This window comes from Manis pentadactyla, chromosome 14, assembly GCF_030020395.1.
Source record: "Manis pentadactyla isolate mManPen7 chromosome 14, mManPen7.hap1, whole genome shotgun sequence".
Lineage (NCBI taxonomy): Eukaryota > Metazoa > Chordata > Mammalia > Pholidota > Manidae > Manis > Manis pentadactyla.
Window position 1 is genome coordinate 90,544,047 of NC_080032.1, and position 27,479 is coordinate 90,571,525.

General features: G+C 47.8%; 1 protein-coding gene across 7 annotated transcripts in view; it reads left to right on the top strand.

The window, feature by feature from the left end:
* The window catches only part of ANO6 (anoctamin 6), a 170,462-nt gene extending 143,690 nt beyond the window's left edge, over positions 1–26,772 (top strand). For 4 of the 7 annotated variants that reach the window (XM_057491876.1, XM_036889473.2, XM_036889475.2 and 1 more), the window contains one exon: positions 1,011–1,283. In XM_057491876.1, the coding sequence (XP_057347859.1) occupies positions 1,011–1,268 (258 nt within the window). In that variant the 3' untranslated portion in view covers positions 1,269–1,283. Of the gene's footprint in view, positions 1–1,010; positions 1,284–3,179; positions 3,210–7,405; positions 7,448–26,736 lie in introns of those variants that run through there. The other 3 variants (XM_036889477.2, XM_057491877.1, XM_057491878.1) reach the window with 3 other exon arrangements.
* Positions 26,773–27,479: the final 707 nt, after the last annotated feature.

The window sequence follows — 27,479 nt, forward strand, 5'->3', positions numbered from 1 at the left end:
GATTTGGAGTTTCTATCAGGTAGGTCTGAGGAGATAACTATGAGCTACAGATCTAGCCTCCAGCCATGTCTGTGTCTACGATGAAATCCCGTCAGGTTGACTGATAGAGAGAAATTAGGGAAATAACACTCACAGCATTGTGCAAAGACAATGAGACAAAAGAATAAACTGTAAATACAATTTGATTTTTGCCCACAACCTGTCTCATCGACTAAGACTGCTTTACAAAACACAAAAGTTAGACTTACTTTATACATTAATTTTCTAAAAGATATGCCTCCAAATGACGAATTGGCTACCTTTTAACATCACCCTGCTTTATCTAAGAGCTCCTGTCACATCCATTTCATTTCGTTTCAAAAGTCCAGCCTCTATCTTCCTTTTTGTTTTCATATGGTCTTCTGTTTTGATGTGAAAGATTAAATGCCATACTTAATTTAAAATCAATATTTTCTGAGGCTGTGGTAAGACAGATCTGGAGCTGGACATATAGTACAGTATTTAACAATAGAGCATCATTCTAAACATGCATCTTCAAAAATAATTTATCCTAACCTTGGCTGTAATAACAGTTTTGTTAGCGTCTGTGAATATTGCATGTCAAAGTCCATCAATTTTATTAGCCAAGCCAGGACAAAATGTTATTGAAGAAACGATGAAGATATTTATAATAATTGTAACTGGTAGAAATGGCAGAGCTCCGATTCAGTTTGATCCTCGTGTAATCAAACAAAGTCAGAAGCCTTTGGGTAGTCCTGTCTGTTGTCCTGGCATTAAGGGTAACTGGACATTATCTGGTGTCTTTTGTACTGATCTCAGAAGTAAGGTAGATCAGGAAACAAGTACAGGATAGCAGTAACCAGCAGCTTTTAAAAAATTCTGTCAAGTAGCCTGGCTTCAAAGCAAAGTGCCAGCCTAGTTCATAGACATCATCACATTCTACTCCATAAACCTACACAGATAAAAACATCTACTCTGGGTATTAAAATTATTTATCTACATATTCCCAGGCCCTCAGAGAAAACCAGAAAGATCTTCGGGATAATTGTCTGCTCTGGAAGGAAATGCAGCCTTACCTTGTACGCCTTTCTAAGAATCCATGGGAACCTGTGTGTTTGCTAAGCCCCTGCCTGCGCCCCCCAGAACGCCGTCTGGTAAGTGTGGTGTCCAGGAGGTCTGTGTCTGAGGTCCATGAATCCCGAGTCACATTCCCTGACCCCACACGGAGGCGGGCACGACTGGAGGACGTGATTTCTCTGACCTTTTGAGTCAGTTAAGATTTTCTAGGTGTGCTTTTCCAGAAGTTCCTCTTTTTCCAGAAGCTCAGCTCCTTCCTTCCACCAAGATCCTCAAGAGAAATGGCCTTCCCCCTCCATCCTGGGCTGCCACTTCTAAACGGCCGTTTGTCCCAAAGCTCTCTCTCTCTTCGAGCCTGGTACCCAACCCCTCACACTCCCCTGCCGGGCTGGCTGCCCCCCCACCTTCCAGGGGGTCTTCAGTCGGGTCGGGAAGACTGTCTGCCGGGCCAGTGCTTCCCAAACCGCAGGGTGCACCCCCGTCCCGGGGAGCCAGGGCCGCACCGGGGAGATGCCGACTCAGGTCCGGCTCTAGGGCCGGGAACGCGCATTTCCATCCAGCTCAGAGCCCCCTGCGGGCGAAGGGCATCTGAGGGCCGAGCTTCTCCTGGCCGAGCCCTCGGGGGCACCTCTCCACTGCAGGGCAGCCGCTCCCCCCCCCGCAGTGCGCACCCCTCCCGGGCGGACGGGGGACCTGCCACGTGCTGCCCCCGCTCCCCGTCCGGCCCAGTACTCGCTGCGCCCCGAGAATGGGAGCCGCGTCCCCGTTCTTGAGAGTCGGGCACTTGACTTGTGCCTTAAGCCCCAGGCGGGCTCCGGTAGCACGACCGCCGTCGGGTAGGTCCTGGGATGGGGCGGTGGGCACGCGTCCTTGCCCGCAGCCGACTCTCCGCGGCCACCGAGCTCCCACCCCCGCCCCCGCCGCAGGGAGGGTCGGGGCGTCCGCGGCCCCGCAGGATTCCTCGTGGGGTTCGGAGGCGGGCCCTTGGGGCGATTAGGCCATGAGGCAGCCCCGAAACAGAGACCCCCAGGGCTCCCCACCCGCCTCTCCGCGAGGATGCAGGGGGCCCGGGACGCGAAGGCGGCCTCACCGCACCGTGCTGCCGCCCGACCCCGGGCTCCCCGCCTCTGCGGCTGGGAGAGACACGTTTCTGTTGCTGGAAAGCCACCCAGTCCGTGGTGTTTTGTTTCCCTATCATTAAATTCAGAATATGCTTTAAAAGTACCCTAAATTACCTCAGCGTTCAACAGTGGGATGACCTGGACCTGTCCTTCACACGCATGGCTGTAACCCACTCGTGTGTGTGTGTTTATGTGTCTGAAAACTCACTTCTAATGTGTGTGTCTACTTTTTTTTTTTCATTTTATTATCATTAATCTACAATTACATGAAGAACATTATGGTTACTAGACTCCCCCCTTCACCAAGTCCCTCCCCACAAACCCAATTACAGTCACTGTCCATGAGCCTAGTAAGATGCTGTAGACTCACTACTTGTCTTCTCTGTGTTGCACAGCCCTCCCCGTGGCCTCCCCACACTATACATGTTAATCGTAATGCCCCCTTTCTTTTTCCCTGCCCTTATCCCTCCCTTCCCACCCATCCTGCCCAGTCCCTTTCCCTTTGGTAACTGTTAGTCCATTCTTGGGTTCTGTGCTTCTGCTGCTGTTTTGTTCCTTCGGTTTTCCTTTGTTCTTATATTCCACAGATGAGTGAAATCATTTGGTATTTCTCTTTCTCTGCTTGGCTTGTTTCACTGAGCAAAATACCCTCCAGCTCCATCCATGTTGCTGCAAATGGTTGGATTTGCCCTTTTCTTATGGCTGAGTAGTATTCCATTGTGTATATGTACCACATCTTCTTTATCCATTCATCTATTGATGGACACTTAGGTTGCTTCCATTTCTTGGCTGTTGTAAATAGTGCTGTGATAAACATAGGGGTGCATGTGTCTTTTTCAAACTGGGCAGCTGCATTCTTAGGGTAAATTCCTAGAAGTGGAATTCCCGGATCAAATGGTATTTCTACCTCCAATGATTTCTACACAAGGGTATAAAGGGCATATAAAAGTGTAGGCAAAGGGTCTGTTTGCGTTTATACAGAAGATCAAAGCCTAATTGGGCTACCCCGGAAATGAACTAAGATACTATATGAAAAAGAACTTCCAACATCAGCACTCTTGGGAAGACTCATGCCAGAAGATGATCATCAAAAAACCCCAACAAAGATCCACGCACTGCTACAGCTGTAGATGCACTCATCCCACCAGCTCCTGGACTTGCCATGGGAATGAGGAAGGAGATATCTAAGCTGGCCTGTGCATACAGTAAAACAACAAATTTGACTGGATCTATACTGTTGGAACTCAACCAAGAATTAGGAGAAGTGCAAATTGTAGCGCTCCAAAATCTTACAACTACAGACTATTTACTGTTAAAAGAACATAAGGGATGTGAACATTCCCCAGGAATGGGTTGTTTTAATTTGTCTGATTTCTCTCAGACTGTTCAAGTTCAGTTGGACAATATCCACCATATCATAGATAAGTTTTCACAAATGCCTAAGGTGCCTAACTGGTTATCTCGGTTTCACTGGAGATGGCTGGTAATTACAGATATGCTTTGGTTATGTAACTATACTCCTATTATGTTAATGTGTGTGCGCAATTTAAGTAGTAGCTTAAAACCTATACATGCTGAAGTTACTCTACAAGAAGATATGTCAAAGAAATAATCAATCTTCCCATGTTTTCTTCCGCCTGCTACTTCTATAGCTTTTCTTCTTCCTTCCTAATTACAACCCTTAAATAGAATTCGTGCCTCATATCAAATTTACCGAGTATCATAATTCTTCCAAGTGGTAAAGATACCTCAAGACAAATGCTGGGCATAGAAGCCACAGGGCATAAATATGCAAAGAAGTAAAAAGCTAACCTTTTCAAACAATAAGGCTTCTCTCTCACTTACCAACTTTACATTTCCCTGTATGGCCCCGGAAGATGACTGGTTAGCCAGAGACGGGTAAGATTCCTCAAGGGAGGAACAATCTAAGACAGGCACAGTCGCAGGGGGGTCATCAGATGAGAAATTGGGGATCAACAGAGGTGAGGCTTAGAACCTCACCCCCCCCCCGTTCTGAGAGAAATCTTCTGCATACGTGGATGTTTTATTGCCCTTGTCTAGCTTGGATTAACACATAGTTTACAGGCACACACCTGATCATCTGCATTTGCTCTCTTACAACACTAAACTATGTTTTCTACCTTTATCTTGTATCTACCTACCACTCCAGCATTTTATTCAAAATAATAATAATAAAGAGAGAAATGTGGTATCCACATATAAATCAAGTATAAAAACCAAATGAGTATTCATATTTAACTGACTGTTTATAGTTCATAATGCATGAGCAAAACCGAAAGTTTCTGTGATGACTGCCCTTGTACTGTTCATTATGTAACTTATTCATTATGTAAGAATTTGTTCTACATGTAAAAACTTGTTTGTTATGCCTCAGAAGATTGGAGACTGACGAAAATTAGGCTTGGGGTGGATTAATGATTGTGCATTGAGCATTGACTCCCCTATACAGAATTTTATTGTTGTTAACAACCATTTGATCAATAAATATGAGAGATGCCCTCACAAAAAAAAAAAAAGGACAGACTTCCAATGGTAAAATAAATAAGTAACCGGGATGTAATGTATAGCATAAGGAATATAGTCAAGATATTGTAACAGCTTGGTAGGGTGATAGCTGGAACCTAGAATTATGTATATAAATGTTTTATCACTGTGTTGTACACTTGAAACTAATGTAATATAATACTGTGCATCAACTACCCTTCAATAAAAAATAATTATCTAAAAAAAAAACAAAAAAAAAAACAAATGGTATTTCTATTTTGAGCTTTTTGAGGAATCTCCATACTGCTTTCCACAATGGTTGAACAGGTTTACATTCCCACCAGCAGTGTAGGAGGGTTCCCTTTTCTCCACAGCCTCGCCAACATTTGTTGTTGCTTGTCTTTTGGATGGTAGCCATCCTTACTGGTATGAGGTGATATCTCATTGTGGTTTTAATTTGCATTTCTCTGATGTGTGTGTGTCTCCTTTTTAATGTGCCTATTATGTGCTAGTTTCTATTCCCTGCGCCAAAGACACAATGGGAAATAATCTAATTTCCAGTGTCATGAGTTCAGCTTTTCATCGCTACGTAAGAATAGTACAAGCCCACTAACTTCAGGGAAGTTCTGTCCCATAGAGTCCGAGCTGCAGATTTGTGTGCTTCTTGATTATTTACACATTTTCTTCCTGATTCATATTTTGGTTCCACGTCCTCATTGTGGAACTAAATTATTCTAATTAAGGTGCCTGATTATTCTGACTTACGCCAGCTGTATTTCAGAGTGACTCTAGAAGCGGAAGACACAGCACCAGCCACGAACTAGCTGCTAAGGAAGCATCACGCCCATGCGATTTTTCTCATAAGGACCTGCAGGTATCACCCACCAAGGTCCCAGAAGTATGGTCACGGCCCAGGGACATCTGTGAGCTCCCACCACATGCCGCCTCCTGGATCTTAGGGACCAAGAAGCCCGGTAACCTTCCTTCTTTTGCCACAAAGAAGAAGAGAAACGCCTGACAATTTTGTAAGAAGATTTTTTACTTTTAAAAGAATAAAGCCTCAGAATTATATTTAAGCTTCACAAAGAGGTGATGCACAGGTATGTCATCACGCTGTGCTCACTGTGAATGGTGCCAGGCATTTGGGTTCCAGAAAAGGGCTCTCCATGTTGATGAGGCTGTAAAAGACCCTCCTTATAGTCAGAGCCAATATAAAATTAATGTAACTGTTCGTATCATATATTTTAAGAACACAAAGTCAAAGCCCTTATATTATTTGCAAGGGCCAGGTAAGTAATGTAAGCAAGAGTCAAGGGCCAGCAGGGACGCTGGCCTGCTGGACAGAACATTCCCCTGCAAGGGCCCCACTCAGCTCCGCAGGGCCGCGCGGGAGCCAGGGGTGACACTCTGAGGGGGTCCCACTTAACAAGAGTATTCTGCAAACCAAATACCTCAGCCACCCAATCATCCAGTTGAGCATCTGATCGGGTCTGTCACACCGATTCGCTGCTCCGCTGACCACACGTTTGTACTGCTTCCTCTATGCAAACAGAAATAAGCCCTTGAGAGGAAGAAATGGAGAAATGGGAAGCAAAGTGTCAAAACAAAAGAGGTTTCTAAAAAGCTGTGCCTTCGGAAAGACATAAAGGAGAGCGCCCTGCATCTCCCCGAGGATGGGGGCCTGGCGTGGCCTCTTCTGTGCACTCGGGTGGCCCATCTGACATCCTCTGTCTCCTTTAAAGTCTGAAATCCGATCACTCTTTCCAGAGCTCAAGACCCACTGTGACAGGTCCACTCTCTATACACTCTAAAAAGATCTTCCTACAAACTTCCTTTTCTCATTGCCCTGCAGAGTCAGCCACAAAACATGCCATTGGCCCCTAAGAGCAGTTTTCAGACAGTCCTCATGAGAAGGGGATCTGTGACCCTCTGCAAGCTATTTCCTTCGTGTCCCCAATGGTGGCAGATGTCCGAGGACCGTGGTGTGTGAGGCCCGGCAGGCAGCTCGGTGTGGCCCCATCACTTCTGATGACACGTCACGCAGACGATCACACATCAGCTTTGAGTGTTTTTTTAAGAAGCAGCCTCAGGCAGACCATTTCTGCTTCTCCAGCTCTGTCTTTAAGTTGAAAATATTGTCTATATTCTAAACCAGAGCTGGCATTTATTCACTTATTCCACACATATATATTGAAGGCCCCCACGTCTATTGAGGTGCTTGGCCAGGAATTCAGAACATAACGGGGGTCAAATGGACACAGTCCTGCCCCATAGATCCCAGGTGGCAGAAATCGATCATGCAAAGAAGATGGTCATATACTTTGATAAGGACACGGAAGAGGATCCTGAGGTGCTATGGGAGACTGGATGACTTGGTCTGGGGGTAGAGGGAAGCCTTCACTGAGGAAGTGATGGTCAAGCTGACAGCTCCAAGCGGTTGGGTACCAACAGGGGAGGAGGAGGCTGGGGAGAATGTGCCACCCCACGAACTGTGCGTGAAAGGCCCAGGGAGGAAACCCGCACACTTGAAGAGCTGAAAGCGCACTAACGTGGCTGGGATCCGTAAAGGGAAGAGGGTCCAAAAGGAGGCAGGTCCGACGGGTAGGCAGGGGCCAGACCGCTCAGGGCCTTCCGGGAAGAACGGGGAGCCTTCGGTGGATTCAGGACCGAGGAGTGATGCTTTCCTGTTTGTGTTTTCAAAGGGTCTCTCACGCTGGACAGGAGAGTAGATGAAAGGAGACGGGTCACAAAGCTATGAACTGTGCATCGCTGACGTTCTGGGGCCTTGCTGACCCTGGACAGATGCCCCCCCAGGGTTCAGGCAAGTGTGGACTCGCCCCCAAGTGCCTTTTTCATATGCGAACAGTAAACCCAGGCACAACCCCCCCAGCCACCTCCTTTACTGGGCTCTGTCACCCCAGGCCACTGTCACCCCAGGCCAGGGGCCATGCATCTGGGGACAGCCCCAGGCCCCAAGCCACTGCACTCATACTGCTTTGCCCTTCCTTCCCACGGAAACCACGATCCAGGCTCGTGCCCGCCTTCCCCTCTGCCCCCGCCGATCCTCAGGGCTTCACCCCATGGGCCCCCTGAGTGGGTGCCACACTCCTCCTGTTTCTACAGATCCGCGGCTGTAAACTGCTTCCTTCCTGACAGTCATTTCTGTGTCTGCAGGTCTTACATGCCTGATTAAAACAAATCCCAGATACATTTTAAACACAGGCCGTGGTGACAAAACAGGCGACTTCTGATGGTGGCTTGGACTAGGATGGTCTCGGTGCAGAAGAGGAGAAATGGGCAGTTCCAGAGGAGGTGTGATGGACCGGATAAGGGGGCGAGGAAGACGGTGGTGTCCAGAATGACTCATAAACAACGGTTTATGCTTTGGTCTGTTAAGGGGATGATGGTGCCGTATACACAGAGAGGAAATCCAGGCCCAGGACCAAGACTGGGAGAAAGGATGGGCAAGATGAGCTTCTCAGGCAGCCAGATGTGAGGTGCACAGCAGTGGGACTTGACCTCCCATTCGGGGGACGGTTCCCACCATTCCTGTCCATCTGCCCGGAGAGGAGGACTCCGAGGCAATCCTATTTACAGACTGAAGTTTTTTCCATAATATATCACATTTCTGATTGATGTAAGTGGCACTTTGAAATGAGAAACATTACTATATTTACACTTACTGGTGGTAAAAAATTAATTTTCATATGCTGCAGATGCTATTTGATACACATCTGTCTGCCTGCTGCCTGTGCCAAACTAAAATCTATTCTCATAGTGAAATAGTCTCTGAACTTGAGCCAAATTGCTTTAAGTGCCCTTCATTCTATGAACAGTAAGGATGGTACTTCTTTTAAAGTGACAAGAAATCACATTGTCAGGTTCTCCTGATTTGCCCTAATAATAATCTCACTTACTAAAGTCACACTGCATTGTTCTCAAACTGATCTTTAAATTTATGGGATGAAGACAGCAATGGTTACGGGAAAAATTCCAAGTTTGCTGTTTCTTGTAATTGGCCAGTTTTTTCATCATTTCAGGATAAAAATAGGGCAACCAACAGTGTGACACGAACTACTCCCCCACCCAAACACAGCACAGGGGTGCAGGAATAGTGAGTGGCTATTAGTGCTATTACCGAGGGGGCATGAGGACTCTTTCCTCTCGTACCTGTTTTGAGAAGTTTTAACAGAAGTGACTTCTAACGTTGTCATCTGGCTCAATCCTGCCTAAGGCGCTAGATCGAATGAAAGAAGTCTACACGGCCTGGCAGGGAGGCAGGTTTCATGGTGGCTAGTAATGCTCACAGGATGCAGACTAAGCCGCCGCAAGCAGCCGCTGTTCCTTAGGAAATAAGCTGCCGAGTGGGGAAGGACACACCAGCGATCGTGCTGCCCCAGGGGGACGCAGCAGAGGCACGCAGCTGAGGGCTGCATCCAGGACGCGTCCCGGACCCAGGGAAACCTTCCTGCAGCCCTGGGGAGGTGGGTGGTCAGGCAAGCCGGCATCAAACCCACAAGGGGAGGACGGAGGAGAAGGAAGCCCGTTTTGCCGTGTTTCCTGCTTACTATGCAGCAAGAGAGGAAAACCTGCAACCATACAGCCCTGTTGCTTATTAGTAATAAAAATAATTAACCTTTTAAGAGCCCTTCCAATGTATTGCACTGTTCCAATGGATTTACTTAAATTATCTCATTTCATCTTCATTACAACCCAATGAGGTAATTACAGCCATTATCTCCATAAAAGAAGAATAAATACTATAACGTCCAAATATATATTTTCCCAAAATTATCCAGCTGAAAAAGGGGTGCTTCGTATTTAGTTCTCTAGAAAGTCCTCCCGTATTATAGAGTGCCGCTCCAGTTACTAAGTTTTGAATATCAGAATAGTATGAGAAAGACATTTACCTGAAATGACCAGAATTGGTGCTAGTGTTAGAAACTCATTAAGATAATCTGGTAGAATCAGTTAGTGAAAAAAGAGGCAACAAAATTTAGCCAAGATTTATTCATTACTTGAGCCATCTCTTCACAAGCCTGCATGTCTGGGTGCAGGGCCTGCCCGGCAGGAGGGGCTACAGGCTGACTGATGGGCAGTCTCCCCGCGAGCGGGTGTGCGCCCTGCCACCACCGCCTGCGGCCGGGCCAGTCTGGGGGCTCCCTGCGCGCCCTCACCTTCCGCGGTGCCACGTGGGATTGCCTGCCTAGTGTCACTGGGGTGACACACCGGTCACTCACGGGCACTGTGTGCTCCCAGCTGTCTGTACCCTGCAAGGATGATGCGCAGGACGTGGGTCACAGTCTCGTGGTCGGTGTCCTGCGCCCTCGGGGAGCCGGGATTTCCGCACCGCGGCTCAGGCCCCGAAGGTCACCAGGAGTAACTGGGAATGCGCAGACAGTAGGAGAAGTGCAAGGGGGACCCCGTTACCGCCGCCACACCCAGAACGAGGACCTACGACGTCCCGCCAGCGCCCCCGGCACAGCCCTCGCCCCGCCCTCGGCCTCCTCGGCCTCCCGGCCCGGTGTCAGCGCCAGCAGCGGATTCCTGCCTTCACCCAGCTCGCGGAACTGCCCCGTCCAGGGCAGGGGAGGCCTTTCGGCACAAACGCACGTGCCCCCGAGGCCCTGCTGGACTCTGCGGTTGGACGCGGTCCTGTGGGCGCCCCACGTCACGGCAAGGGCCGTGGTTACTCGTGGTCACTCTGGACGCTTCCCGCCCCAGCCTCCTGGGCCCCGCACCGCCCGTCGCACCTCGTCACCCGGCCCCGCGCTCACGACGCCCCAGCCCACTCGCCGGCGTGGCCCCTCACGCAGCCTCGCGTGCACCCAGCCGGGGATCTGCCCCCTTTGCCCGAAGCCTCTCCCATCAGCCGTCTGGGCGGCTGGTCTCCGCTCCCACGTGGGCCCCTCAGAGATGAAGGTGAGCAAAGGAAAGATGTGGGTAAGGACAGCAAACGAAGGCCTCCGGGAATCCTTTCCAGACCGTGGTTCAGGACAGCATCTCGTGCCTTTCTGTGTGTTTCCTGACCTGAATTATTTTTCTTCCAAGGCCCCGCCACTGCCTGACACCAAATGATGCTGGCGGGGTGGGAAGGGGCTTGTCTCCTGCTGCATCGTCCGCCCCATGACACCCGCTCCTTGTGTTGCTCACGGCCTGGGAGCCTCGTGTCCTCCGCCCCTGGAAAGCGCCCGGCAAACGGAGGTCCTACGGTGTCTGTTGAACTGCAGAACAGATCAATGTACCCCCAGTCCCATGGGATGCAAGAACTGGTATTTACTTTCTTCCTTGAAAGAAATGGGAGCCCGAGTCCTTCCCTGCAGCCCTCTGAGCGCTTTCCTCGCACAGACCCTCCTTCCACTTGAAGGACCCACTGGGTTGGGATCTGGTGGTGGGCGTACCCCTCCAAGGGTTTGCTCTGGAAATGGACAGAATCTCCAGGTGCCCCTTCCTCTCCCGGAGACCACAGGCTGGGTGGAGAGGCGAAGGTTCTTCGGCTTGAGCCCCTCCTAAACTGTGGTCTTGAAGTGTGAAGTTTTGAACAAAAGCTGTTGTTTCAAAGCTTTCACTGGCTCTTTGCAGAGCTTAAGAAAGAAACCCGGGGAAATGCATGAATAGAATTTTGGCTCTACTAGACAGCGCACTGGGTTTATTCCGGGAATGAGACGGTTGAAACGAAGGAAACTAGATTGCTCAGCATAAATACTCACAAAAATTTTCAGTTTGCACCAAAATTCCTAGAAGGGAGGCTTGAGTTGAGAGAGAAGGAAGATGGGGAAGCATCTTCGTTGACAGGAAGTGAGCATAAAAAATGGTGTTTGTTGAAGGAATGGCAACCCCGCTAAGCAGGGAGATGGTTCGATGCCAAAAGGCGGTTATGGTCCCACTTTACCTATGAAGTAAATGTTAGTGAACCAATTCTACAATGTCAAATATATTTAATACATAAATATGTGATCTAACTAGTTCAATGTATTAAATAAACATAAACAAATATATTAAAATAATACATCATAGTCATCAGAAAATCAATTTGAGAAAATATATAATCGGAGATATGCTGTACAGCGTGGCTACCATAGTTAATACTTGAAAGTTGCTGAGAGAGATTTTAAAAGTTCTCATCACAAGAAAAAAAGTTATAATTGTAGTGATGGATGTTAATGAGACTTACTGTGATCATTTCCCAATATATACAAATACTGAATCATCATGAAACTAATGTAATTTATATGTCAATTATATCTCAGTACAAAAGTATCTCTAAATATATATATATACATATATATATATATTCTTGGAACTTGTGACCTTAATAAAGGGAAAAAATCAAGTAATTATCTCAGATGATAAAGAAAAATATGTGATGAGGTTTAGCCTGTTAAGATTTTTTAAAAATAAGAAACTAGGAGTAGTAAATATTGTTGGTAAAATTTATACACCGAGGCCTCTGGTGTTATTTTTAAAGAAGATGCTTTAGATGCACGCCTCCTAAGCTTAGGAACAGGAATAAGGATGCCGCTGTCACCCATCCTGCTGAATATCGCATTGCAGGTCGTGGCCAATAGGATGAGATAGAAATAAGGAAGGTATGTCGGTTGATACTTACATGCTGTCTGGTTCCCTTCACAGAGTGCTTCATTTGCATCACCCAGATGCAAGTATTCTCTAATTTTCCTCATGACTTCCTGTCTGACCCAGGCATGGATGCTTCAGAAGGGTGCTGGCTCACTTTCAAATACACAGGGACTCTCCAGACTTTTTTCTGTTGTTGATTTCTTATTTAATTCCATTATGATCAGAGAATACTTTGTATGATTTCAGTTAATTGGTGGAGGCTTGTTTTATGGCCAAGCATATGGTCTGTCCCAGTAAATGTTCCATTAAAAAGCACATGTGGTTTGCTGCTGGGTTGCCTGCACTGTGAGCGCCAACGAGGCCGAGTCAGTGGAAGGAGGTCTTGGGCGCTTCCTTACCCCTAGTTTCTCTGCCACCTTGTGCTCCTTTATTGCGAGAGTAGCACGAAAGCCTCCAGCTGGGGGTGTGGGTTTGCTGTCAGTCTGTGCGGGTCTGTCGTCAGGTGCACCCACATCTAGGCTTGCTGTCTTCTTGATGAACTGACCCTTTACCATCATGTAATGTCCTTCTTTATCCCTGGTGGGCCTCCTTGTGCTGAACTTTACTGCATCTGATAAACCCCAGCCTTCCTCTGGTTGTGTTGGCATCACACACCTCTTTCTGTTCCTTTGCTTTCAACAGGCCTATGTCATTATCGCTGAAATGAGTTCTCATAGAGAATTGGGTCATTTTTTTTTTATCCATTTGCCCATCTCTGTTAGTTAATTGGCATATTCAGACGATTTACACTTACTGTAATTAATGATATGGTTACGTGGATACTTGGCATCTCCAGAGAATGATGAGGCAGACACTTTGGCCCAGGTGCGCTGGTTAGAAGGAAAAGCCTGCCTCTGATGTGGCCCACTGGCTGCACCAGCGTTTGTTGCATGCGGGGCAAAAGACAATGTGGGCCCATCGGTGGGGCTTGCCATTGACCTTTGAAGAAGTCAGCCAAGCCTGGAAGGAGTGCCCTGCATGTTGTGCAGATCAGCAAACCACCAAGAGGGGCCTAGAGCATCTCTCTGTAGTCTATGGCTGGTTGCCAGTGATTGAGAGCAATCAAGGCACCCACTTTATTGGACATGCATTGGAAGGATGGGTGCAGCAATTAGGAGTAAAATGGATGTGGCCCTGGACATTTCAACACATGGACCAGCAATGGCTGACTCTTCTGTCACCTTGGGAAAAAGGCCTGGAAGCTGGCCTCCTGTGTAGTCCTGGAATAACAGCAGAGTGGCCCCCCACAATCACAGTTATTTGCTTCTTCAGTCCTTGTGTCCTGGATGTGCCCCCTGGCAGCAGCTGCCGCGCGCCGCGCGTGATGGCTGGAATGGACGAGCTTTGGCTTTAATCTGCATGGGACTTTGAACCTAGCTGAATCCTCTGGCTTGAGAATTGTCATGATTGTGTTGCTGTTGTTAAGAAAAAAATGCTTAAAGAGAGGCTTGACTTTGTCTAATGTTTGGTAAAAGTTTTGTGAGCAATAATCTAGCATGGTTGTTAGGAATGAGTAAGCAAGTGTAGAGACATATTTTGTGCTTAGTAAGAGATTGTGCTGTAAAGTACATTTACTCCATCTGCCCAGGCTGAATTCTCTGGCTTGAGGATTATCAAGATTTTATTGCTGTTGCTACTGTATGTTATTAGATAGGTTGAAAGAGGGGGAACGAGTAAACTGTAAGGTGAGATTTCTGGAGGGGTGGCCTGCGGGTAAAATTATAACATTTCCAGAATATCTTGCCTGGCTTTAGTACATCTGCATATCAATAGGGGTGGAAAGAAGTGTGGCTTTAGTGCATTTGCATCATTCCTCAGGGGTGGAGAGAAGTTCATCTCCATATCAATGGGTAATTACCTGGGCAACGGAGGGCTTATCTGGACCCGAGAGGTGAGGGGGAGGGCCGGTTTTGATTCTGCTTGAGCAGGAGAGAGAGAAGGGACCGGACTGTAGTTTGTGAGCAATAAATGGATTTTAAACTTTATTTCTCCCTTTGACTGACTTCGGTTTTTAGAGGTTTTTGCCCTGGGATTTCCTCTTCCCAGACTTACAGTTTGTTAATACCGTCATCATCATTTCCATCACATCGAATATTAGGCCAACTTGCTACCCATCCTACCACCTCGGCTCATTCATCTGACGATGCTTGAGTGCGAGCTGTGTGCAGGGCTCTGCTCCCAGAGCTTAGGGTGAAGTAAGGATACAGGCTTCATCCCCAGCCACATACCAGAGGCTTCACCTCCCTGGCCTGCATTTCCTCGTCAAACAGGGCGAGTCGGGGCCAGGACTAAGGTGTGGGACAGGACAGTGCAAACCTGGGAGCCCTAGGCGCCTTCCTCTCCGACCCTCCTTCCAGCCTCTGGGGATAATACCCATTTCTCATAGTTGTACAAATGGTGGAGTTGAGGAAGCAGAGAAGGTAGATCATAGTTACCTGGGGTAGGGGTGGGGTTTGGGAAGGCTTGTCCGGTATGGGGGTATTAGGATGGACCTTAGAGGATGAGAATTTTACTAGGCAGACGTTAGGCTGTTCCCTGTCAGAAGGGAATGGTGGGTTATGCTTGGAAAAGATACATGTCTGGAGGTTATGACAAGAGCTAAGAGCTATTATTTATTCAGCACCTACTATGTGTGAGGCATGTCTGGGCAGGTGTTTTGCAAGTACAGTATTGAAGCTCACAATAGCCTTAAAAGTCAGCGTCACCGGCATCTCAGAGGTAAGCCCACGAAGGCAGAAAAGTCAAGCAGCATATCCATTTTCTGTTGCTTCCAGGACAAACTGCCCAAAATTTAATGGTGTAAAACAATAAAAACTCCAGAGGTCAGAAGTCAGACACAGATCCCACTTGGCTAAAAGCAAGGGGGCAGCAGGGCCGGGTCCGCTCCTGGAGGCTGCTGGAGAGAACCCGCTTCTCTGCCTTTTGGCCTCGAGACGCCGGCCACGCCCTGGGCCCGTGGCCTCCTCCCTTGACCTTCAAAGCCGGGTGGCCGAGCCCTTCTCAGGCCGCATCGCTGGCCTCCAGCGCGCCTTCCCTCTGACGCTCCCTTCCCCTCTAAGGACCCTCGGGATCACACCAGGCCGCCCAGAAAACCCCAGGTAATCTCCTTATTTAAGGCCAGCTGATTAACAACCTTAATTCCATCTGTGACCTTACAACCCTTTGCCATGTAACCTGACATATTCACGGATTCTCGGCTTTGTGACATGAACAACACATGTGTGTGTGTGTGTGTGTGTGTGTGTGTGTGTGTGTGTGAGCGTGTGTTGGGGGTGGTCATCACTCTGCCTGCCTCACAGGTGTTGTCGGCGGTACAGCTGTGAGGTTAGAGTCAGTGTGGGTTTCATCCTGGGTTGACTGGGAGGCTCTGTGAGTTTCTATGTACTGGAGACACAAATAGGTCTGTGTATCACATAAATGATCCTTGACCCTATACATCACAAGACACTGGAGACGAGAAGGGCTGGCATTAGTGAATTCAGTAAGAGTCAGTGAAGTAGGAGGTGTGGAAATGGAGAAAAGGGGGGTGGATGGAGGGATATTTCAGAGGCAGAATCTGCAGGGCCTTGCGACCAGCTGGCTGTGCAGAGGGACCGGGAGAAAGGTCCCAGGAATGGGCTCTGCATTTTCTGGCTGAAGGGACTGATTTTTTCTTACATTTCTGTTTACTTGCAGCCACTCTGCAGTTCATTCATTCACCGTAGCCACTCATCTGCTCACCAAGCATTTGTTCAGTGCCTGTTAAATGCTTCGCTATTAGTGCAGCACTTGGGGTACATCCCCAAAGCGCGAAAAGCTCTGCCCTCTGGAGCTTCCGTCCCGGCTGGGGAGAAGTGCATAAACAAAAACCATAACAAGTAAGTAAATAGAGAGTGCACTAAAAGAGGGTGAGAGCCCCTGAAAGCAGGAGAAAAAGGCAGGGTAAATGGTGCCAGGAATACCGAGAGTGGGGGTGCGCTGTGGCTGGTGCGGGGCCCTAGCAGCCTCAGCTGGCGGTGACATTCAAGCAGAAACCTGCAGGAAGCGAAGGAATTAGCCCTGGGACAGTGGGGGGCACTCACCGTGGCAGAGGGAACCGCTGGTGGAGAGGGCTGGATGCGGGGGTGGCCAGGCGCATTTGGGGACAAGAAGGGGGTTGTGATGGCACAGGTAGGGGAGGCTGGTCCTCTCCAGTGCAGGGCAATGGGCTCCTAGAGAAAGGGGACAGTGGTGCAGAGGTGCCTCTGGGAGGTCCGGGCAACCGGCTGCTCAGCGCCAGAACCTCTCGTGCTAACTGCCCAGCCTAGCTCCCCACGGCCCCCAGCCTCAGGCCAGCCAAAGGGTCTGCTGATTGCTGGGCTCTGAGGACCAGCAGGCTCTGCGAGAACGACCGCATCTGATTCTCAGACCAGCCCTCGAGGTGACAGCGTGGGGAGCCCCGTGCCAGAGCTCAGGAAGATGCTCGAGGCCTGTAGCTCCAGGGCAGGCGGGCTCTGTCCCAGTCGGTCCAGCTCGGGGGCCTGCCCAGGGCCGCTGCTCTGGTCCCTGGACTGCGGGAGAAGGACCGCGGACCGCCCGGGTAGGAGTCCCGGAATCGCACCATTAGCACCTCATCCCTGCCGGAAGGACGGTCCAAACTCCAGCGGGTGGTAGGATTATGCCTTAGGGTGAGTGAGCCCCTCCCTCCAGTGGGTACTGGGCTAGGACTTCGCGGCAGGGGGGCTTTGCAGCAGGAAAGCGTGTGCCAAAGAGCAACGTGGGGCCGTGAGGACGAACTTCACGATCTGAAGCCTGGCACCAGGAGATGTCCACGTCTGTCACTCAGTGACCTAAGTCGCCACAGCAGGGTGACACCCGGCCCCTCTGCTGGGTGGGCCCCTCCACAGCTAATTGCCCCACATCTACAGCCTAGTTCCTGTCAGTTCTGTCACGCCGTTACTACATACAGTAATGGTGTGTAAGATATTAGCCTGTCATCATGTATAAATGTGTCTAAGGAAAACTCATTTCCAGGAATCATTTTTGAAAATGAATCCAGAAGAGAGGTAAAAGCTTATTTTCTGTCTCCAAGGACAACATAAAGTGACTGTGAGTTTGTATGAGACTCATTTAAGGTGGACTTTCTGTCCCCCAGGAATCCAAAGCCACAAGCACACTTCAGGGTGTTCTGCAAAGCCCAGGAGAGACCTAAGGTGAGGAGACCCGGCAGCTTCTCTCTCGTGCTGACCGCCGCGCCTCGAGGGGATGAGCAGCCCAGCCCTTTCCCCACTTACCTTGCTGCTGTTTGTTTTATTATTGTTAATAACACACAACCAGAAAATCATTTTTACCATTTCCCTCTGGTGCCGTTAAGTTTAATTTCCTTGTTTCAATAATACAGCAACAGTGACTTGCCTGATATTAGAACTTTTTTCTTTCAGTTATCTATTAAAGTGTCACTTTATTACAAAATGCTACAACTCTCGAAACCCCCTGGTTTGTGATGTGCCTAAAGGTGGAACACCATTCCAGGTGTTTTCCATTTATTCATTTCTAACAAATTACACCACTGAGACCCAGAGTGAGATGTGAACTCTATGGCAGCCAAGACACTGGGTACTTGTGCACCCACCACACCATCTGCATGTGGCAGTTGTTCAGGGACACACACGAATGACCAGTGAAACACATCCCTCTCGCCTTCACCCATACCCAGAGCAGTCAGACCCTTTGGCATTTCATCATAGATGAAATGGGATGGAAATGGATTCTAATTACACACATACCCCCAAAAAAACCTGGTCAATCTCAGGATATTTAAAAATTCAGCAAGCATGTGTCAAACACCAGCTGTGTCTTTTTTTTTTTTTTTTTTCTGAGAGGGCATCTCTCATATTTATTGATCAAATGGTTGTTAGCAACAATAAAATTCTGTATAGGGGACTCAATGCACAATCATTAATCAACCCCAAGCCTAATTCTCAACAGTCTCCAATCTTCTGAAGTATAACGAACAAGTTCTTACATGGTGAACAAGTTCTTACACAGTGAGTAAGTTCTTACATACTGAACAGTGCAAGGTCAGTCATATCACAGAAACTTTCAGTTTTGATCATGGATCATGAACTATAAACAGTCAAGTCAGATATGATTATTCATTTGATTTTTATACTTGATTTATATGTGGATCCCACATTTCTCCCCCCCTTTTTTTTTTTAATAAAATGCTGAAGAAACACGGGCTGTCTTTAAGGCAAGACCCTATCCTGGGTGCTGAGGGCAAAATAAAGGTGCTCCAGACACCATATCTGCCCTGCAGGGGCGTATAGTCTGGCAGGAAGCTGGCGATGACCTGCAGGGACAACCCGAGTGAGCAAAAGTCCTCCAGCCCCTTCCCCGCACAGCCCTCTGGCCCCACTGGGGCCCTGCATCTAACACTTCCAGACAGAGACCCAGCCGGCAGCCCTGAAGCCCAACTGCCCGAGTGCAGGTCCTGGCATGGCCATGCAGGTCCTGATGCGGCCAGACACAAGCTCTGTGACTCGGGGCAACCAACTTGCCTTTTCTGTGCCTTGGCTTCCTTGTTTTAAAAGTAGGAATAAAAACTGGGCTAATCTCATAGAGTTGTGATCATTCAGTGAGTTCACACATATAAAATGCTTAGAACCACACCAGGTACAGAGTAGTATGCAGTTAATAGTAGCTACTGTTTCGTTAAGGATTGCCACTTTGTGATGTTATATTTTGCACAGCTATCTTGAGCTATTAATTTCTAGTATTGTATATTTAAATAGAAGTATCCTTATTGCTTTAGAACGGCACATAACCCTTATAAAAGGTTTAAGTTACATAGAGAAAAATGAATGTTTCTCTGCAATCTAACTCCCAAGGATAACCATAGTTCACAATTTGGCAAAATGCCTTCCATGTATCAATTGGCTATTTAAGAAGGGTAAATATATTTGCTACATAAACATATTTAGCCATACATACTGTTCTACAAACAGCCTATTGGTTAAACTCAATGTATTGAGGTCGTATATCTGTGTCAAAGATAAAGATCTCTCCTGTTATTTATATAACCATTACCTTGTTAGCAGACATTTAGACCATTTATTGCTCATATAGTGTTTATAAAGATTTGGGCTGCAGTATACAAGCTAAAGCTCGTTTCTTGAAAGAGATGTCCCTGAATTCCCAAAGAGCTCTGCAGATAGGAACATCTGAATAAATATTTATTTATTTAACTATTGACCATTTTAGGAGAACAGAACAAACAGCAGAAGCAAGCTTTACCTGCAGAAAGTCCTATATCTAAACTTTTCCTAAAAGTTCTAAAAAAAGCTTTGGACTAGCATGATGTAACTATTTTCCAGGGTTGTTGTGAACACAAAATAAGGTCATGTACATTATGCGCCTGAACCCCATAAATACTCCATAGATTCTGGCAGTCATCGCTTCGCTGTAAGGATGGCGACTGAGAGTGGAAGAGATTAGGACCCTCTGCCTTTGATGACCTACAGCAGGTGAAGCAGCTATTCATCGCCACCAACCCTCCCAGGGTGTAGGATTCTACTCTTCAGTGATTAGGTGGGCTAAAGATAGAGCCTGGAAGTAAAAACAGAGGAACCACTCATCCTGTCCTTCCAGCAACTAAAAATGATCTACGTAATGTTTGTTACTGAGAAAGGTTAAACACAGCGCTGATCAAGCTTGCGTCCTCTGCTGGCTCGCGGTCAGCCCCCCAGGGGCCCGCAGCTTGTCGCCTAGAGAGCCGCCGGGGAGGAGGCTGCCTGGAGCAGGAGAGAGGGCGGTCGCTGGACAGGACTCAGTTTCTGCCTTCCACGTCACAGTCTCACTTAGGGTTCTCAACCTGCCTCGCTGACATTTGGGGTCAGATAACTGTCGTGAGGGGCTGTTCTGCATATTATAGGATGCTCAGTAGCCTTAGGTACACAGAGATGTGAGCAGCCGGGGAAGGGGAAACTGGTTCAAGGAGAAGCCGCCCAGGAAGGGGGTCCCACGTGAAGGCTGTGCAGGGAGATAACTTCCTTGACTGTGGGGACCAGGCCAAACCCGTCCCAACCAGATCCCAACGGCGCCACCGAAGGAAACGAAGAACCGCCAGACCACACCGCATCAAGATCTCACTTAAATAAAACTGGCTTTGCTCCCCGCCCCCTCCCAATCTTCTGGGTGCCTTCTGGGAAAGGACATGCCCACCGACAGGGGCGGATATAGATGGACCTGTCAATCAAACGACCCCACGCTGTCAATCAAACAGGCCCTCCTGCTGGAGTGCGGTACAAAGCCTGCCGCCTAAGGTCTGGGGCCTATGCCGACCTTGACACTGGCGCTCCTCCCTCGGAGTGGATTCAAATAGCACTTTCGCTCAGCTCCATTATGGTGTCTCTTGCCTTTCTAATCTGTTTCAGCGGGAGGAGGACGGAGGAGAATGAACTCTGCCTGCAGATGTAGCATCTCTGGCCTCTACCCACTAGATGTCAGTAGCATCCTCCCTCACCAAGTTTTGACACCCCAAAATGTCTCCACACATTGTTAACATTCCTGGGGGGGGTGCAAAATCACCCCTAGAGGAGAACCACTGGTAGATATGTATGTATGTTTTGCATAGCATTTTACACTTTGCAAATGCATTTAATGTTCACAATAGCTGTGTGAGTAGGCTGAGGAGATACTCTCCATTTCACAGATGGGGGAAACATGATCCTCTAATACAAAAGTGGTGAGATAAAAATTTAAATTTTGAACCAGAGATGGCATCATACAGGCCAGAAGTCTGTGGGTTTTTTAAATAAAGTATTCTAGTGAAAAATCACAGCTTCACCCTTACTTGGGAACCCCAGAAGGGATGACCAGGCAGCCAGCCTCAGGGAGGACCCCAACACTGAGTGTGAGATGCAGCCGTGTAATGCACGGCTGACTTGGGGTTTGATTCATCGTCTACAGAGATGATGGTTGAAGACAAGCCAGCTGCTCCAGCAGAGACAGGAAGTGGGATGGCAGGTGAGCGAGGGATGCCAACCGTGGCAATGGTATGTCTTTGGGAGGCGTGAGCATCCATCTGTAAAGTCTGCCCATTAATTAAAACTGTTTGGAGAGACACTAAGAAGATTAAAATCAATAAAAGCCATAGCACCAACAGGCCTAAAAACCAATGTCTCAGAAAATAAAAAACACCGCCTGAAGACAGGAACTTAGAATCTACAGACATTAAAAGTAGAGAGGCTTCTAGATGCTGGGAAGAGCTGGAGTTCAGAGGAGGAGGGGAATAAATAAGGCCCTCCAGGAAAGCCGCCAAGGTCACCGACTCTCACGCTGAGCCCCCAACTGGCACAAGTAGACATCTACTAATTCACTCGTCATATCCCTGGCTGCTTATTTCTACATATCTGCAGAGGCTTTTTACTACATCAAAACTCAAGTTTGAAGACACTGAAAATGTCATCACGTTGAACACAATCTGCTTCACACGTGTGAAATAGTAGACTTTGGGGTCGATGAGCTCATGTCTGGGGTATCAGTCCAAATGTGCGCAGCTTGTAATTGGCCATCACTCAACACCAGCTTATAACCAGTCCAGCCTACATGAACGGGACACCTGCTCACTGACATAACTACTGAACCTCAAAAATCAGAACTGACCAACCACCAAATATCTCTCCTTGCTCTCCTACTTCCAGTTAAATACGGAATTTCTAGGAGAATATAAGATAATACATAGGCCCATTGCACATTACTGGGCTAGCAGTTCTCACATGTAGAATGAAAAAGCTGTAATTTAAGACATAACTAGAGGCCTTCCTTTTCATCAGCAAGAATCACTTTTATTATTTTGTCATCACAAACCCAGGTTTTGAAAGATTTGGTGTCCACATACTAAAGCTATTTAAAACAAGGATGTGTTTAAATAATCCTCTGTCTAGCTCTAATTCCCGACAGTTCTACCTTTGGCTGAGGTCACTCCCTGAGAATGTCATCCATAAACCAAAATGTGACCCATGAATAGTAACACTGGCAACTTACCAGATCAGAGTACAGAGCCCCAACAGCTGTGGGTACGAGGCCTGGTAAGTTAACTGGAGGAAGGGAAGAATTCAGGAAGCATGTGGCATCAGCCTGTGCTCGGCAGAGGCTGGAAATGCTGAGGCGCCCTCAAGAGCCCTCAGAGGGGCAGCAGGTGGGGCAGCAAGTGTGAAGGACAGAGCCTGGGCCTTGGAGCTGCTGGAGACCCCGGTTACCATGTGACGTGCAGTAGTAGGGAGCCGCTAAGGCTCTCTCGGTCTGCATTCTGTGGCAGACCATTATCTGCCTTAAAAATTTTTACGTGAATTGAAAAGATGGTGGTTCCTAAGGAACATGTCACTTCGTAGGTACCCCGTGAAGACGGGTTTCTTCCCACTTACTCCACCGTTGCTCAGGTCAGCCCGGTACTGGATTGTGGGGCAATTACTGCTAATCCTGAACCGATAAAAGGTCAAGCATCTTAAAGCTAAATGACTAAGGGGATCTTCCTACACTGCCGTGGGGTTGCAAACCGGTATAGCCACTATGGGAAGCAGTACAGAGGTTTCTTAAATAAGTAAAAACAGAAATACTCTATGAACCAGCAATTCCTTCTGGAAATCTACCCAAAGAGAATAAAATCACCAATCCAAAAAGATGTATGCGCCCTGTAATTATCACAGCATTATTTACAAAAGCCAAAATATGAAACAACCTAAATAACCATCGATAGATGATGGATAAAGGAGTACAACATATTTTTAGTAGAACAGGAATAATTAAATTTATAAATGTACCATCACTCTCTAATCAAATCCCATTTGGGGGCATTTATTTGGTTCCCAATGTTTTGCTATGAAGACAATATATGACGCTGCCTCTCATCTGCTAGACCATAGTTTACACTTTGTTAAGAGCTCACTTATATCCAAGTATGTTTGTTCAACTTTAATAGCTCCTAAAATGACCTGCTTAAGAAACGGATAAGGAGAAGAAAAGAAGATGTTTTTTTTTTCTGGGTCACTGTGTTGAGATACACGTGAATTGAATAGGGGATTTGGAACTACCTTTTCAAAAGAATTGGACCTCCAGAGCACAACTGATGTGTTTAGAAATTATGTTTCTAAAGAGCATCAACTAGAAAAAGTTCAAAACTGAAGAGTTGGGAAGTTAAAAAGTAAACAGTAAGCAGAGCATGGGGGAAATCGCCAGGTGGAAGGATCCGAAAACTAAGGCCCCAGCAGCCAGGGGAAGGATCAGTAGGACAGTCCAGCTTTCTTACACCACCACCCGCGCCCCGAAGCCGCCTCCAAGCTCTCGTGGAAAGAGGCAGACATAAACCAATGACCGTTCCAGCTCAGGGTTTCCCTAGAGTCTCAACACAAAGAAGTGAGTTGTAGAAAGTCTGGGTGGAATTTTTAAAAAGGAGCACGGAACATATTTTAATTAAAATAAAAATTTTAAATGTCTGAATATTTGAAAAACTCATTTAAGTGGAACAAAAATATGTACTTTAATCTGCTAACAAACAGTTCTATTTGGTCTTGAATTCGTTATGATTTGGGATTTCTCTGCCATTCCTCTCTTCTGTAATTAACTGTTTCCCAAACAAGAACTTAAAAAAAAAATTATTGAACTGTACACAACACACTACAGAATGTGACCCTGGAAGGGAGTGTGCAGCTCAACTAGTCTGGCTCCCGGGTTTGCAGACGGGGACGCTGAGCCAGGAGAGGAAGTGCCGAACTCCCGCCTCTTGGCACAACGCCTGCGCCAAGGTCGCAAGTCCACCCGGCGGCCATGCCTGCTCCGCGGCCAGGGGGTTCCGTGCCGGCGGTGGGACGCAGTCGGCCCGGGTGCGCCGGCACCACCGCCTGCGCGCTGCCTTCACTCCTCTGCGCCTTGGGCGTCGCGCCTGGACAGCCCAGCCTGGACGGCGCTCCCGTTAGCGCGTGGCCCCCAGGGTAGAAGGCCTCGAAGACTGTTCCTACCAGGGAATTTTATAGGTAAGGGCCAAGTAGAAAACGTTCAAAAGGTTTGGATCTAATACACTTCCTACTAGCAAATTAAAAAAACATGACATTAAAAAGGACATTTTTTGGCTTTATTTATTTTTCTACGTTTTAGGTTAAAAAACAATTAGGAAGGAGGCAAGTAGGTGTAGCCTAGAGCAAAAAGCCTTGGCCTTTCTCCAACAAGACAGACGTCCTATAGGTAATTCTCTGCGTAGAACACGGCTTGCTGGATGCAACTGCACCCTCTTCCCCGTTACCACGGACAAAACACCTTGATTACGGTAACATCCGATATCGAAGGAAAGCCTGACCCAGGATCCGGGCTGTTCTTTAGCCCAGAAGCCGAAGATACTGTGCCTGTACGCATAATACGTATTTATTGTTACTCATAATAATAATAATAATTAAAATGGCCAAAGTTGTTCTAATTGGCCATTAACTACATGCAGCTGTTGTTATTTTAATAATAGTAACCAAAATGAAATCGTCACCTGGAAGAAATCTTTCTTACACGCTTTCTTACACGCTTACTACATACAGAGGCTGGCACAGCGAACACTCGGAGCACTTGGCTGACACTGTTATTGTGGAAAACGACTCCCCCCCGACATGTGAATGTCTCACGACCGGCAGGGTCGGGACCCGGGGTCCCTGCCGCACCTCTGCCCGCCTGGGACGCCGGCTGCGGCCCGGACAGCTGCGCGCCAGTCCCGCCTCCGCCCCGCGCTCGGAGTCTCTGCCCCCGGGGGTCCCCGCCGGGAGACAGAGGGCGGGGCAGGCGCCCGCGGGGGGCGCAGGCGCCTCTGCCCCCCGGGGGTCCCGGGAGCCGCCGTCCCCAAGGGCGCCGGGGTGCGTCTCCGGCTGCGCGGTGCGGGAACCCGAGGCGGGCGCCCCCTCGGCCCGGGCGGCTTCCGGGCAAGTCCACCGGGCCCAGCTGGATGGGCGCCCCCAACACAGGCAACATCAGAACAGCTTCGTTTTAGAGCAAAAATGTGAATGTTTTACACGGAAGACAGAGCATTACCAGACAGGACGTCTGCGAGATTTAAAGCTCGAGGTGCTCGTGCGAACCCGTAAGACAACCGCGGGGCAGAACGGTGCGCAGGGCGGGGGGAGACAGCGGCCCCAGGCCCGCCCCGGGGCGCCTCCGGGGGGCGCGGGGCCCATCCGCCGCCGTCACCCGCCCAGAGAGACGACCATCGGGGGGCGGGAACAGCTCGCGGGCCGCCGGGGGTCCGGCCAGGGAAGGCGGAAGGCAGGGCGCCCCCGAGCGGCCGTCGGGCCCCGGTCCCTGCGGTCCCCGCGGGCAGCAGACGCCCCGGAACAAGCCGGGCGGGGCCGCCGGGAGGAGGCGGGGGCGCCGAGCGGGTTCGTATTTGGGGAGCGGTTCTCAGTTTTCCAGCTGACAACTTCTCAAGCTCTACTAAGTGCTGTAAAGTGCTCAACACTACGCCTCTCTCTTAAAAATACACATTTGCTCCAATTCTTTGATACCTCAGAAAAATCCAATTTTCACTTTTCTAAACTAAATCAGAACTACGAAAAAACAAGTTTACATTAAAAGAAAAGCAGCAGAAGATTGGATGGTTTTGTTATTAAGACTGTCTTCTAGTTATATTTATATACAATTCCTTCTAAATGTAGGTTAGGGAGCTATTAAAAAATTAGATAAAGGAAGAGCATCGCGTCTGCTATTTGACGAGGATGTTCACAGCAGGCAACATAAAGTCAGATTTTTATAATGTTGCCTGAAAAAAGTACCATATGCTGAATGAGAAGCCCATAGACAGATCACGCCATTGAGGCCTATTACCCATGTTATTACTGCTAAAAGATTTATATATTATGATTTTGTAAGAAGGTATTCCAAAGAAAATGTTGGCCTAACATGCACATGTTAGTCAAGCCATTTCACTATAGGGTTGAAAAAAATCTCTGCAGGAAAAAATTTTGATTTCACTGCTCACAATGTCTTTTTCTGACCCATGAATACACTTAGAGAAAATGAAGACCAATAAAATTAAACACAATAGTAAAATTTGTCAAAAATAAAAAAGTTATTAAAGGTCAAGTGCTATTGTTACCCACATTTTTTTTTCTGCAGTGGAATTATTTTAACTTCAGATCAGTTTTGAGGTCTTCATTTGGTTATTCACAAAATATTTATTGAACGTGCCTAGCAGGATAGACACCAGTCCTTGTCTGTTCAGTAGTCATTTCCCCTTTCTCCTTATTAATATAATCCCATCGTTTTCAAGACATCAGTGTGTAACTTCCCAGACATACTTGAAGCTGGAAGTTGCCATGTGACCAAGTCTAGACAAAGATGTAAAGGGAAGAGTTGTTTTTTGTTTTTGTTTTGTTTTTTAAGGGGGACTCATTTGGCTATATCTTTTATTTTTCTGTTTGGAATGCAGGTGCAATTCCTGGGACCATAGCAGCCATTCTGTGACCATGAGGATAAGCAGAAAAAGAGCTGGATCATTGAGATTTGATGACATCATGGAAATACTTTACCAGTCCTGGACTGCCAATTTTCAGTGTTTTTCTTATTTGATAAAAATAAATCTCTATATGGTTCAGCTATTGCAACCAGGTTCTGTTATCTGTAGTTAAATGTATTACTAACTGATATGTACTAGGCACCTGGCACTGTGTTGGACCTAGGAGATATAGCAGTGAACAAGATGTGATCCTTAGCCTCAGGGAGTTTACTATTTAATGAGAGAAACAAATAATTACAAAATAAACCATTTAATTACAACTACTATGAAGGATTAGCGGAACATCTAAACTAGTCTGGGTGAAGAGAGTGGTCAGATAAGACCCTTTAAAGTAAATGACACAGACTGAGACTTGGATAAATAGGAGTTAACCGAGCAGTGGCAGTTGGAGAGAACATTCCAGGAGGGAGGAGTGGTCCCTGTGGAGACTGAGGGAAATGACACTCAGTGAGGCTAGGGCAGAAGCCGCGTTGGGAAATATGGGACCTTTTGGCCACCATAAAACTTTCAGACCTGCGGGCAATGGAAAGTCTGGTGGGTGCATGGTGATCAGAAAATTCTGGTTGCAGCATGGAGTGGGAGGGGCAAACAGTGAGAAAGGGGTGCAAGGAGCTTACTGGGGGGTCTCGGTGAGGGCCGGCAAGCTGCCTCCAGCG